Raw genomic sequence first — 14632 nt, 5'->3', positions numbered from 1 at the left:
TCTGGGGCTTGGCACGAACAGGTTCCTGTTCCATAAATCTAGGAAATCCACAAGGGGCTTGTACTGAACCCGGCCAGCATTGCACACCCTCCGCTAGAACCCAGCTGTCCCACTGCTGGGAGCAGGGCCCTTCAGCAAACTGGAGTCCTGCCAGAAGGCGGCTCTGGGGTCTGGATATGACCACCTGGCTCCAGTTCCCAGAGCCTCCTCCAGGGACGACCCACAGCAGGGGTGCCTCCAGCTCCACACCAAACCACCTGACTTGCTGTTTTTTTGCCGGGTGATCGGGCAGGGGGTGGTGGTTTAGAAGCGGAAACAAACAACCAAGCCCCTCCTTAAAATTCACAAAATAGCTAATTCGCCAAACCTTCGTTTTTTGTCAATTTATTTAGAAAACAATTAACATGGGCAAATGAGATACCTCAGTGTTACAACAGAGTATAGAAATGTCTAGCAATAGTCAAATAATTTGATCTTTAAATACAAAATAACCACATGAACACCTAATATACAGGTTTCATCTGAATACATATTTATTAGATAAATATTAGAGGTTGTCACATCATCTAACTACATACAGCTTTGCAAGACTAGAAATCACAATTAGTTTTCTGACCAGTTTAAAGTATGAAATGATTGCATTGTACATAGATGTACAAGACGATGACGGTTTCTGTGGGGGGGGGTCACTTCAGGCTGCACTGTGGGTGTGTTTATGTGTGTACGTGTGAATCACCTGCAATCATGATATCAAAAAATTATACAAAGTATGAATTTGGTTACAATTTTCTTCTGAAATCCCCGTTTCTTTTCATTATTTCCATAGCACCCTAAAAATACACAGGTGGCAGGACTAGCACACTGAAGCTAAAGAGTACATGTAGGTAAAATAAAAACGAAACAGAACAAAAATTCCTTTCCACACAGGGTCAGAGTATATTACATGAGACACATGTGGAGAGAGACCTCACAGACGCTAACGAACAGGATCTAGTTTTTCCACGTTAAGATGGAGTTCCAAGCCTTTTTTTTGTTTTGTTTTGTTTTGTTCCGTAAAATAAAAACAATACACATTCCAAGGGAAATGAATGCATCTGTTAACGTGTCTCTATTTCTCATTTACATATGTACACACGTCCCTTGTCCCTTGAGTCGCTGCTGCTGACGTCGTCCTGTCTAGGTGGTCAGGTCGAGGGAGCAGACAGGTAGCTCTCTGGGGGGTTTCGGGCTTCCGTGAGGGAGAAAGTATTAGAAGTTTCTTAAAAAATAAAATGGCTACAGGGAACATGATACACGGGTAAAGCTTCGAACCAAGGAGATGGGGTGATTGCCTGTATTCGGGCCTTCCCGCCTGCTCGCTGGTGCCCTGTCCGTCCTGTGGAGTGCCAGCAGAAATGCGTCTGCGGCCTGGGTGGATGCTTGTCATGGAGAAGTGGCTTGCTGAGGCCTCGTTTTTGCTGAGGTTACTTATGGCTCCAAGTAGTCGTCCAAAAGGATGAGGGAAGCATCTCCCTAGAGTTCAGAACCTCCCTGGCTCGGGGAGGCTGTTGTCACCTGAAATCTGTCACCAGCTGGGCCTTCGTCCAGCCCCGGACACCTTTCTGCCTCCCTCACCCCCCGGCCTGGCTCCAAAATTGCTCTGGGGGGCACGTCCCCAAAGCACGGGCTTCAGGCACCACGGTTCGGGAAAGCTCTTTGCCCGACTTGCTGGTGGAGGTTCGCGTGGGAGGGGCCCCAGGAAACCTGCCTCGGGGAACCAAGCCCGGGCTTCCACGGAGATGGTTGAGGGAGGGGCCCAGAGCCTGGGCTGTGGGGAGCAGATCGACCCTCTGGCTTAGAAAGCTGTGGGTAGGTTGGTGAGCCGAGTGGGGACACCCAGTAAGAATCAGCATGGACCCCAGGCCTTTTTGGGAAGAAAGTAGCACAGCAGGAAGCGGGAACTTCTAAGGAAGGCATTTAAGTCTGTCTGGGGCAGAACATTCCCAGATGGCCTACCACAGAGTGTGGCCACCTTCCAGGGCCCTCAGCCACCGGGCGAAGACGACCACGTGCTACCTGGCACCGTCTGGTCCCCGCCAGCCGACTGGGGATGGCTCTGAACAGCGGGTGGCCTGACCTCACCCACCCACGTACTTTGTCCCTTCATCTGTACAGACAGCCCTGGTTTCTTTTTTGTTTTTGTTTGTTGTTTTTTAAAAAAAAGGACTCGGTCTTTGTTGTTGAGTCAAGGTATTTTAAAAACACCAGCAAAGGCTATAACCAGGTCATGAAAATGTTGAATATTATCAAAGACAATACTAAAATATTCACAAAGATATTTACAAAAGCAATTCTTAAAATAATTGATTTGCATACTGAACACCACACTGTCTGAAAAAACCTCGACAACAGGACAAAGGAAAAGGGGGCAGGGCCCATGGCAGCTTTCCTACAGAGAACCTTGTGCCGGCCGTCTGGTACAGTGACTGGAAAATCAACAGCTAGGGCCACCGTTCTGGTCAAACCCAGAGGAGCGCTGGGCACCGCCCGCCATGGGGCGAGGGTGTAGGGGGGAGATGGAGAGTGAGACCGCGGGACAGTGGACGGAAAGCAGGAGGCCCCCGGCAGCAGCAGGGAGGGGCGCAACGAATTCACAGACGTGACCCAAGTGACCCGACGGCCCAGCAGCATCACAGGCCATGCGGCTTAGGGTGGGGGGCACAGAGGACCCCCAAACAAAACGGACGCCCACACAAGCTCCCCGGGAGACTCCGAGAGCGGGAAGCCGGATGGAGCGAAGCAGTGGAGGGAAAACCAGAGGCTGCTTCTGCTCAAGCGAGCAGGAGTGTGGGCAGCTGTGCAGGGCAGAGGGACACGGGGAGGGAGAGGCCGGCAGCCAAGCGGGGCACGGAAACACCACGGGATGCTGGCAGGCACATTCCGGCACGTGTGGTGTGACGGACCGGGGTGCAGCCGGGACAACCTGGAGCACAGGGACAGATGGGGCCGCCGGGCTAGAGGGACACCCATGCCTGGGGTTCCTGCGGATAAGCCCGCGTAGGTGCCTTAGCCCGGGCCTCCCCTGCCTCTCCACCCGCGCCCCCCCCCGCTGGCAGGGTGGACAAAGGAGAACGGGACAAAGGGAAGCGGGCCTCCCACATAACAGTCTGGGAGAGGCGGGTGGGGGCGGGAGGAAGGAAGCAGGATGCACGGAGAGAAATGGTTTGCTTGCCGTCCAAGTCCACCGTCCCTTTTCTCAGATGACTTCGTAGCTTAATCAAACTGTCATTTAAAAACAGGGAGTGGCTTGGAGCAACGTTGTTTAAGTTGCCGTTTCTATCAGGCCCCCAACTAAGGGCACAATAATTTCAGCTGGGTACTCTCTGTCTGCGCCGCCCCCCACCCCCAGGCCGGTGCCCCACCCCCCGACCAGCCTGAGTCCAGAGGTCGTGGGACCAGCTGTGTTGTCCTGGCTCTGAGGAGGCCCTGACCCCCTTTTCCACCAGTCCCCAAGCAGGAATGGCACACCCTCTCTCAAACACAGAATCATGTCCTTTTTCTCTGCTTTCTGAGAGAGGAGTGTTTTTACAGGGTATCTTGGCTTAGAGGTCAGGGGTCAAAGTGAAGACCTTGGCCCCTGAGAGAGTTCTCTTTCCCAGAGGTTTGTGCTTTTCTGTGGTGGGTGGTGGTGGTGGTGGTGATGGGTGGGCCGTTCTCACTGCCGCCAACCGTCACTGTTCCTCCAAGGCTTGGGGTGTGGGGGGGGCCTGCCTGGGTCTCGGGGTGCCCCTCTCTCAGGCTCACAGTCACTTGAAGGAGGCTCTGGGCCAGGAAGCAGGGAGGCAGGGTTACAGTCTAGAAACCGGAAGAACCTCGAGGGCACTGGAGGGTCGTTTGGAATCAGTACACACAGAGGGACCAGGAAGCCTTCATCAGCATGTGCCCTCTCGCCGGGCCGGTTCCCCACCACGAGGGTCATCTTCAGGGCCCGCTCTGGGCACGGGCACCAGTCCCACACAGCCTTCACAGTGCACCCTCCCGCCCCTCTGCTCTGAGAAGGCCGCAGCAGGGGCGGTCTGAGGGCATGAGCTCCCAGTGGTGAAGTGTGCGGGGGACAGACAGGGAAGGAGCCAGAGTGGGGAGGGACGGCCCCAGTGGGAGGGGGTGGGCTTCAGTTGTTCTCAAAGAGAGACAGGAGGTCATCGTTACTATTGCTCGGCAGGTCAGGGGGATCCAGGTACGAGAGGAGCTCATCGGGATTTGTGAGTTCTGGAAGGAGCTGGAAGAGAAGTACAGAAGCCCAGATGAGGTGTCCGCTGAGGGGCTGGATGGCCTAGAGTGTGGACGGCGGGGGCATGTGCCCTCTCTAGCTGCTGCCCGGGGTCCTGGCCCAACACCAACAGTGCTGGCTGTCCCCAGAGGCATCCAGGCCACAGTGCTAGTCTGAGGCATACCCAATGCTTATTCCCAGAGGGGTAGAGTGCGCCCCCCGGCCCTCCAGCTGGGAAGGCTCATGGCAGGTCAAGGGGCTTTCTGATCCCAGTGTGCCTCCAGCCCCAAGACCCTGCCCAGAGGAGGTGTGGGTCGCATGGGCCTTCCAGTCGAAACCACATGGCTTTGCGCGTAAGGCCGCACGGTGCCTGTCACTGTCGCCAGCCTACCTCCCTTCAAGAGCTCACTGCTGTCTGGTGAGCCTACTGCTGGAGGGCCGCACAGCACTGTCCTTCCCTGTGGCCCCCCGGGGCCAAGGCTGCACACTGTCCCTACCTTCCACTGTGAGGCCCTTGGGGCCTTTTTGTCACCCTGGGGATCCTCATGCACTTAAAAGCACCCCCACTGGCCTGGTCTGGGGAGGAGAGTTGGGTGAAAATCCAAGATGGCCGCACGACTGAATAAACCCCATTCACCGTAGAGATGGACGCTGTGGTGGGGGGGGCGCTGAGGGTGACAGTGGGCCTGGGCCCGTAGACAGGAGGGGATGAGGACAGAGAAGATTCCTCTGTGGGAATCTACAGCCCAGGGGTGTGGGAGGGGAGGGGAGGGGCAGGCACTGCCTCCCTTCCTGGCCAACCCTAGCCAGCTGCCTGGCCCCCATCACACAGAGCCTCTTTCCACCCCACTTTCCAGACCATTCAGGTCTCAAGGTGGGAGACCCCTGAATCTCAGTCACCCTGGCACGACCCAAGTCTGGTCCCTTCTCAGAGTGAGCGATGGAGCAAGCAGAAGCACAGGGCATGGACGACGCACGGACAGGAAACTGGACACAGACACACACCAGCGAGACAGACAGAGGGACCCTGTCACTCCAACCCTTCCCCTGCCTCAGGCCAGAGTGTGGCAGACACTGAGATGACAAGCTTGATGTTGGGGGTGGGAGTGGTCAGAAGAAGGACAGGGGCCTTCCTGGGTTTCCTGCTGAACCCTGCCCCAGGGGGACTCTGTGAGGGCCTGGGGGAAGGTGGGGGTGGGGCAGGGTGGGGCTGCAGGACTGTGGCTGAGGGGACCAGGGGGCAGGCACTGGCAAGGTCAGGGAAAGGCTGCTGGGACCCTCGGGGAGGCTTCCCTGTTGTGGGGTTCCCTGGTTCTGGAGCCAGGGGAGGCAGGCTGCTAGCCCACCCACCACCCACCCACCCCCTCACGGCTGCACCTCCTCCACCCTGGGCCTTGAGCCCTCAACACCCACCCCTGCTTTTGGGCAGGTCCCGGCACCAGGCCTAGCCCCAGGCCAAGGCCAGTGGTGACCCCAACTTACATCCAGCGAAGGCTCCGGCATGTCGGATGCTCCCTGCGCTCCGGCCTGACCCTCTAAGGCTGAGGAGGGGTTAAAGGTCAGGTCGCTGTGTGGATGGTTGCTGGGAGCGGCCTGTGGCGGTTGCCGGGGAGGCTGGGAAGGAGGAGGAGGAGCCCCACTGTGATGTAATGGAGGCCCTGACTGGCTGCTGGGGTGTGGGACGTGCAAACCTTGTTGTATGGAGGGATGGGGCTGGTCAGAACTGCCAGCGTGTGGCATCTGTGGAGGAGGAGAGAGCAGGAGAAAAGAAATGTGAGGTGACGAGGTACAGCGACGAGATGCCTGGAGAAATGAAAACCAAACAAAACCAGGAAAATAACAAACCCCCAAAACAAAGCCACCCCCTTCCAAAGCTCAACGCTTTGTTGTTGTTTTGTAGGGAAACAAACAAACAAAAAGTCCTCCCCCAAAACTGCCAGTCAGGGAGGCTGTGGAGGAGGCAGGGAGGAGGCCTCTGGGGCCGTATGCATCCGGGAGGGAGGTGGCCAGGGGCTCCGAGACAAGCAGACACTGACGGCAGGGTCCAGGCCCCTGCAGGCCCGTCCGCCTCCGTGGCCCAGACACCATCACCACAAGGAGCAGCAAGGGCGGAATGGAGAAGCAAAATGGGCATGTTTCCAGGGAGCAGGGGGGCGGGAGGGGTGCTGGGGGCAGCGTGGTGCAGGGCCCCCTGTGGGCCAGGGCAGCGGAGAGCGGACACGGACAGACAGCATGGGCAGGCGTGCAGCTCAGGGAGGGGTCTGCGCCCCACACGGGCCCTAGTTGGTGGGTGACGCTGGACACACAGGCTCCTTCCAAGAACCCCTGGCGGCAGAGGCCGGTACCTCGGGATGAGCCCTGCCTGTTGCCCCGGGGTAGGTGGAACCGAATCCAAGCCGGAGGAGCAGAGTGGGGCCTTCTCTGCATTGCCAGACCCTTCCTGTTGGCCGTCCATCTAGGCAGCAAGAGGCCGCATCCCGGGGGGATGAGGAAGGTAGGCACTTCTAGGCCTGGCCCTAGGCCCAAGGGCTCACCGAGTCGAGCAGGAGGTGCTTGGAACATGGGGCCGTGGCGGGCAGGGGACCATATGCTGATCTGTGTGCTGTCACAAGCAACCTCCCTTCAGAGCTCAGGTTTTAGAGCACAGATCCACACCCTCACCCCACTGCCAGGGCCCCCGACAAATCGTTCCCACCCTGCCGGCCCTGTGCTTGTCAAGGGGAGATGGACTCAACAGGCCGCGGGGGAGCACATGTCTCCTGGGCCTTCTTGGACCTTCCTACCCACCCCCCAACATCCAGACCACACAGACATTTTGTTTTCCTCTGATCTCCAGACCCTAGTTCCTCTTCCTGTTTCTCCTGAAACTGCCCCCAGGCCTTGCGCTGGGCCTCTGCTCAGTCCAGCAAGCCCCTCCAAGCTGGGACCGGACTGCAGGACCGTGGGACTGCATGGGGGGGTGCACCTGAGATTGGAAGGACTGACAGAAGCGGGAAGGATGATCACCACACCAGCTGGTGACCCCCCCCCCCACGGCTGTGGGTGCCCCATGGTGCCCACTTTGGGGGGCAGGGAGCGGCTCCATACTCTTGGAGCAGCCCAGCCCAGGGCAGATGGTCCCCGGATCTGCTGACACAGCCGCCCGCCTTGGCCCTGACAACTTGCTGGAAGGTCCCAGGGCCCAGAGAGGCAGGTGCTCTATGGGAACTGCTGGTCAGCCTGCCACGGCTCCTGCAAGGGAGGGTCTCCATGAACCAGCACCTGACTGGAGCCTTTCGGCCATGCCCCGCACATGGGGGCGTCCTTCCTGGCAGGTGCTCAGCCAGGGCCAAGCTGCTATGGTGTAGGGCAGTACAGCTGTGACTGCACTGACCCTCTTGCACACTGTCTCTCTGGGTCCAGCTGCCAGTTAGCAAAAGCCCAGATATGGGGAAGGACAGTAGGTATCTTGGGACCATCTTGGGGCGGGGAGCTGTGAAGTCACCTATGGGCTTAGGTCCCGCTGCAAAAACCTCTGACGGCCCAGCTAAAAGAAGGCAAAAGAAAGCCTTGTTGGACCCAGAAGTACATGGCATCCCGTTGACATTTTCCGGAACTGAGAACTGTGAGTCAGGGTGTGTGGCACGTGAGTGTGTGTGGCGTGTGATTTGGGTGATTCTGGGGCATGGAATGTTGAGGAACGGGGGCTAGGAGAGAGGCCCCTAGAAGTCAGAAGCCCCATGGGGCAGAAAGTAACTTGCAAAAATGTGGCTGGAGCCCTGGGACAGCAGCTACATCTGACGTGGCATTCTGGAGTTCCAGAGGAAAGCCGCTACACTGTCCCTCAGTCTGTCAGCCTTCCAGTTAACAGTCATTCCTGCTGAGAGTCAGTGGCTCTGGCCGACAAGACAGCTTCCGGCAGAGCCAACTCCGTATGGAACACACCACCACCCAGAGGCCCTTCCAACCAGGTCACATGGTGGAAGATGGGTCCCACTCCCAGGCCCCCCGTGGCCGCTCCCTCCTCCTTAGGGGAGAGACCAGGGACTCATAAGATGACTGAGGCCTGACTTCAGCCCTCAGGCCTCTGTGTTCCCAAAACCCAACTCCCTCCATCCAAGCACTGCCAGAACTTTTGCTACATTGGCACAAGGCTCGCATCTGTCTTGCTCACACTGGGTACAAGACCTAGCCCAGAGCACAGGCCCAGGAAATGTCTACAGAGTCGAAGAGAACCACGCAGTGCTCACGAGATGAGGACCCGGGGAACAGCCCGGCCTGTTACCACTGGTTGGTGTGTGTTAAAATGGGACAGGAAACAAGAAGGGAATATTCTCAGGCTAAGCAGAATCGCCAGCATTTCTTCCCACAGGACATGTGATATCCTGAAGATTCAGACCCCTGGGGAGCAAGTGCCTGGGTTTGAGACAAAATTCTAGATGGCTGGGGCTACAGTAAGTCAGCAGAAGAGTGCGTGTAAGTCAGGGAGAGAGACTGCGGGGCTGGGGGGCTGGCGTGTGCAGGGGGCTGCTATGTGCAGTGGCGCGGTGGGTACACTTGGGAGGTGGACACAGGTATGTGTGGTGTGTGCAGATCGGAGACTGCAGCTTCCCCCAGCTGAGAATCCAATGTCCTGAGCGAAAGAGCCAAGTCCAAGAACACCAGAGGGCCATGACCCAACCTGGGTCAGGCCTCTCCCTCCCTCTGAGCCCGCCCAGGACCATTCTCATTCTCAGTTCACCCCTTTCCTTGGGGGCAGGGGGGAGCTAGGCAAATATCAGAAAGGTCCTCGGGGATGGGGAGCCCTCTGCTCCCCTGAATCGCACACAGAGGATGGGGACAAAGGGGGAGAAGGCAGGGGGCGGAGAGGAGATCAGGGTGAAGAAGAGGTACTCACAGTTTCCTGCATGGGGTGGCTGAGGGGTTTCTCGAGGGCGGCCATGTTGTTGGGCATGTCCGGGGGGTGGGAGAGCTGAGGGGGCCCGTGCATGAAGTCGTTCATGGACGTGCCACCAGGGTTTCCATGGGGGAAGTCAAAGTTGCCGTGGCCCTGGTAGTTGTTGCCTGGGGAGGGAACAAGACGGCAGTGGGGCTGTGTCACCCAGAGGAAAGGCACCACGGGGGGTGCATAAGGGGGTGGCATATGTAAATTAAGATGAGTCCTGTCCCCTGAGGCTGGAGTTGGCTCCTGTGGCCTTAGACATCTGGGCTGGCTGGATGACAGGGCAGTGATAGCCTTCTCCGGTGGGCCTTAGCACCCCAGGACATGAGCTGGTTTACAGGTATGAGGGGACAGAGCTAGTTTGAGCAAGGGGAGGCCAGGCTCCTAAGGTGGCAGGGAGTGGGAAAGACAAGGTCCAAGTCTGAGCCTTCCATAGGGTCTGCTGAGCTCGATCCTCAGGGCTGTCTCCCACAGCCCCCACATGGTTGCACCTCAGCCATGGGAAGACCCTGGCCCAGAGTGGGAGATCGGGATCTGCCCAGTCTGCAAAGAAAGCTGCTTCAGATTTGAGAAGTCAACATTAGAAGTCAGCTGTCTGGCTTCCCTGGCCACTGTTCTCTCTACCACATGGCCCCAGTGAGGGATCAGAGGCCCATCATGCTGGAAAGCTGGGGCCTGCTGAACGCTGTGGGACCCTGCTATGTGGGTTTACCTCTCTGGGCTTCTAATCACCCAGATCCCGGATGCCGTGAGGAGCTGCCATCCCCTGTATTTAAGGGGGCTGGGAACTTTCTAGGAACCTAGGGCTGTAGGGTACAGCTTGGTCTGGGCAGCAGGGAGAGTGAGAGGTAGTGACGGTGACCTTGGTGGCCAAAGCCTAGAACTGCAGACCTCTGGACTCTGTGCCTGGAAGGATGGGAGTGTTGTATTGACAAGGACAATAAGATGTTACAGAGAAACATGGGAGGGCCAGGGGAAGGGCTAAGAGCTCCGAGTGGGAATGCTCTGTTGGCCCCAGCAAAGCAGGCTCCAAAGGAGTCAAGGAGCTGTCTGTCCCTTGGAGCTTGAGGAGGCGAGTAGGGGAAGGTGGGAGAGGCAGGAGGCTGGCTCACGGGCAGCTCCTCACCCTTCCCAGCTGGGTGCTGACCCACAGGGCTGGACAGAACCACATGGGAAAGGAGAGGAGGATGGTGTTGAATGGGCCACTGTATCCCCAAGTCCAGTGACCTAGGTCATGTTTTGGGCATGTACATTACCACAACCCCCCTTGCATCTGCCACATGAGCCCAGAAATCCTGCGCCCCTCGTGGGCCTCCTCTCTCCCTCCTTGCCCAGTTTCACCCACCTTGGTTGCTGTAGTCGTTGGAGCTGGTGCCCCCCGGTGGAGGTGGGAGGGGGTAGGGGGACGGGCCAGGGCCCAGGGCTGCAATCATTTCCATGACGTTGGGCATGATCATCTGGCTGGGACTCATGGTCTTGAACCTCTTGGAGGGGATGCCATCTGGGTCATCTTTAATGTGTAGGTCTGACTTGATGGGGACTGGCCGCCAGCTGCATGTGGGGTCGATGGTGACCTCTTCAAACTCGGAGCTGGGGGGAGGAAGAGGACAGAACTGAGGTCCTGGGATACAAGAGCTTCCAGCTTAGACACACACTGAGGTGTCCCTGCCCAGGCCCCCTGTCCCCATTTTCGCCATACACTGCACAAGACAGAGATGTGGGGGACTTTAAGGGGTGACTATGGTGAGGAAAAGCTAGAGGCTGGGTACCAGGCAGCTGGCCCCAAGGCCTCCCACCCAGGGAGAGGCTGTCCGGGGCGCTGTCTTATTCTGGCTGAGTTTGGGACTTTCTGGAAAGTTCATCTGTCCCCAGGCAGAGAAGTCCCTGAGGTAGAGTCACAGAGAAAGGAGAGACTGGGCCGCCGAGTGGTCTGCCCACCTGGAGAGCGAGGGGGTGTCAGGAGTACCCCCGTGCTCACGTCATCCCATCCAGGCCAGTACCCCCACCCACCCCGCCACGTGCCCCTAGCTGGGGAGGCCGACTTACTGTTGGATGGCGTTCAGGATGCCCCACATGTACTGATCTACCTCCAGGCCCTCAAGCAGAGCAGTTTTACTGGAAAAAAGAGAGGGGGGCTTGGCCTTCGCTCTTGCAACCCTGGAGAGTAGGGGCAGAGCCCACCCCTCCCTACTGTGTCAAAGAGCCTCCACCTCTGCGATCCCACTGGAGGCAGAAACAGGAGGAGGCCAGCCTGCGACAGCCGGACATAAGAGGATGGCTCACAGCCCCCTTGCTCTGGGCTCCTCCGCTGGTCTGGGTTCCCCGTTTGGCTTCTAGGCCAGGTGCAGGGGGCTGGGCCCGAACGCAGGGCCCGATGGAGGCCAGTGAGCTCCTCCGCTTCGAGGCTATGTTGGGGGGATCCCGCCAGGGTGGCCGTCACTCACTTGCACACAGGACACCTCCAGGTCCCTCTCTCGCAATTCAGTTGCAGGTACGACTCCAGGTCAAAGCACTGCAGAGGCCAGGAGACAGGCAGACAGACAGACGGATGAGAAGATGCAGAGATGCAAGTGCCACTGCTCTCGGGACCTTTATGTGGATCTCCCAGCAGGGAGGGAAAGGGGTGCGGGGAGAAACTGGGGGCTGGGCCATCACCGGTGGCCATAATGGGGCCTTTCGCTGCTTGCACAGCAAACCAGCCACCCCGAAGCCCTGCACGCATCACTCCTCACACTACTTGTGTGCCCGGTGGCCCTTGCCCATGTCCTCAGAGGAGATGTCCTGGTACGCCCGTCACTGACTCTGACATGTGATGGCCCCTCTCACAGCGGCCGGGGGCAGTGCAGACACCAATCTCCCCATCAGCCCAGCCCCGACACCCAGAACACATCCGGTCTGGTTCGTCAACGTGTGTCAGACAAATCGAGAGCCCAGACTCTTTGTGTCCACCCTGTTCTCCCAGAGGGAAGCTCCTGCCCCACCATGAAGCTCCTTGTCCCCTCTTCTAGGATTCCTTCCTGAGCAGCTCCCCCATCCAAGGGAATCCCACCCACCCGGGCCGCCCACATTTGCACAGTGCTCTACTGGAGCAACCCAGACGGTGACAGTCCCTTGTTCCCTGGCCACTCCCTGAGCACCCGCTGGGGGCAAGCTCCCGGGACACGGCAATCATCAGGCAGAAGTGTCCCTACACTTGGGCTCCAAACCAGCTGTGGCTGTACGTGCAGAACTTTCAGCTGACACCCGACCTCTGTCAGGACAGGGACTAAGTCGGTTCTGCAGCTGCCTGGGAACCAAGCCCTGGGCAGACGGAGAAGATGCTCCAAGGACAAACGACGGCTGGGATGGGTGGATACGCCCACACCCTGCTACCCTCGGGAACCCTCACCTGGACGTGCTTGCAGTCGTGGCCTCGAGCGGGCAGCTGGATGCGCCGGAATGTGATGGGGCACTTCAGAGACACCTTGATGGCCGTCTGCTCCACGCCGTCCTCCCCGTTGAGGGTCGTGTTGCCCGACGAGGCAGCCACGCTGCTGAAATTCCGCTTGACTGTGGGGCAGGAGGCACAAGTGGATGTGGGAGACACGCCCATCCCACACACATGGCACTCCCTCCTGGGGCTGGGACACCGCCTGCTTCTCCACGGCCCCGAAGACACTGGGAGGCCCCGGGAATAAGAGGTGCAGCCCGGCCTGACTGGAGGGGAGGCTTGGCCCTCCGGGCAACCTGGGCCACCCAGCACTCTGGGATGGCAGCCCCCACGCGCGATGTGTGGGAGGCATGTGTCCCCAGAGGTCACCATGTCAGCTCCCCAGTCTCTGTGGAATAGGCCCCGCATTCCCTAGGAAGGGGGACTTCCTACCACAGGTGTGGAAACCCAGTCTGGCACAGCTCATGATGTTCTGGGTCAGGCACATTTGCTTCTGCAAGGGCAGAAATGGGAATGGACCCGTGCCTGGCGGGAATCAGGGGCTCAGGAGGTCATGTGAAGAAGCAGAGTGAGAGGGAGGCGCCGCAGGGCACCTCCCGGCATAGTACCCCTCACTAATGACCTGGGTGTTTCCTCCAAAGGACCTGACTCTGAGTCAAATCCCTCTCTCCAGCAGTCAAGCTGGGGAGGCCAGTCGGGAAATTACCCCTGGGCCTCCCTTCTGCTGAAGATCCCCTTTGTCCAGTTCCTAGAGGTGATCTTCCAGGTGATCACCGCTTCCAGGAAGCCTGCCTGGCCTGTCTACATCATGGCGTTTCCTTTTAATTTGCCTCACTCCCCTGTGCTGTGAGCCCACTTGAACAGGCTAGGGAGGTCTCACAGGCCATGCTACTCTGATCATCCCCACGGCTCCAGAAGGAGGGACATGAATTGGGGATGGGGACTGGTGCCAAGGGGAACGTGGGCCCTGTGGTTTGTGCACGGAGCCCAAGGCGAGTCCTGGGTGGATGATGAACGTGGCTGGACAACGAACACGGGCTACGACTGGTTCTGGCTCCCTGTGCCCCCACACTTACTTTTTGTGATACAGTGCTCGGCTGGCAGGAGGCGCTTCTTCAGGAGGCCTTGCAGCACGGAGCGCACGGAGGGCCGGTGGACCAGCTGCAGCACGAAGAGGTGGGACTGCCAGAAGAGAGTGTGGGCTCAGTCCCCGCCCTACGGTCCCCCTACGCCTCCCTGTGGTCCCAACTTGTGCCCAAAGGCCCCTGAAGGCCAAGCACAGGAAAGGGTCCATGATCCATAGTGATACCACTCTAGAACAGGTCCCCTTGAGGCCCCAGGATGTGCCCTGGGACTGGTGAGCCTGGAGATCCAGGCAGGGGTCACCCCTTGGGACAGCTGCCTGGGGCCTGGGCTGACAATGAAACACCCCTGGCATCAGGTTATGGGACACCCGGCATCAGGACTGGAGCTGGCCTCACTTCCTGACCTCACTCAGCACTACCCCCCATCATGTGTTCTCTACCATTCCTGACAGAGTGTTATCCCTGTTTTCACTCCTCCAGGAAGCCTCACAGGATTGTACACCCTCGAGAGCCTCTCCACGCTCTTGATTCTGTGACTCCTGTCTCTAGGTAGCCTTGGTGTCCCTATGCTTGTAAGGGCAGGATCAGTGATTTTCCTTCTCCCGTGTCCCCCACAGAGGCCAGCAGAGTGGGGTAGGCAACCTACTTCCCCACATGTCCCTGAACAAGCCCTATGTGCAGGCCCTGATCTCTGGGGGTAGGAGAGTGGCTCAGATGGGGACCCAGAGCAGGTCACAGATCGGATGGACACATACACACTCGATTCTGAGACAGCAGGGTTGGGTGAAGAAGGGAGAAAGTTAACTCCAGACTTGATGGAGTGGGTCTGCGTCAAAGGTTGATTAGAATATAAACACTTCTTGTGAATGAAGCCAGAACAGTGCTGGTTTCAAGGCACACAGACCTCCACCAGCAGAAGACAGTGGTGGGCACTGGGAGGTGTCCAG

At 58.4% G+C, this 14632-nt stretch overlaps 1 protein-coding gene across 27 annotated transcripts in view; it reads right to left on the bottom strand.

The window, feature by feature from the left end:
* Positions 1-368: 368 nt before the first annotated feature.
* ZMIZ1 (zinc finger MIZ-type containing 1) overlaps positions 369-14632 on the bottom strand; it is a 232718-nt gene continuing 218454 nt past the window's right edge. For 15 of the 27 annotated variants that reach the window (XM_082719536.1, XM_082719547.1, XM_082719556.1 and 12 more), the window contains 8 exons: positions 13677-13782; positions 12559-12719; positions 11615-11682; positions 11217-11285; positions 10516-10760; positions 9126-9292; positions 5732-5989; positions 369-4258 (listed from right to left, as the gene is read on the bottom strand). In XM_082719536.1, coding sequence (XP_082575662.1) covers positions 4151-4258; positions 5732-5989; positions 9126-9292; positions 10516-10760; positions 11217-11285; positions 11615-11682; positions 12559-12719; positions 13677-13782 — 1182 coding nt within the window. In that variant the 3' untranslated portion in view covers positions 369-4150. The remainder of the gene's footprint in view (positions 4259-5731; positions 5990-9125; positions 9293-10515; positions 10761-11216; positions 11286-11614; positions 11683-12558; positions 12720-13676; positions 13783-14632) is intronic. The other 12 variants (XM_082719559.1, XM_082719560.1, XM_082719561.1 and 9 more) reach the window with 1 other exon arrangement.

The sequence above is a fragment of the Mustela nivalis genome (assembly GCF_964662115.1).
Source record: "Mustela nivalis genome assembly, chromosome: 2".
In the NCBI taxonomy this organism is placed as follows: domain Eukaryota; kingdom Metazoa; phylum Chordata; class Mammalia; order Carnivora; family Mustelidae; genus Mustela; species Mustela nivalis.
This window is presented reverse-complemented; position numbering and strand designations above follow the sequence as displayed.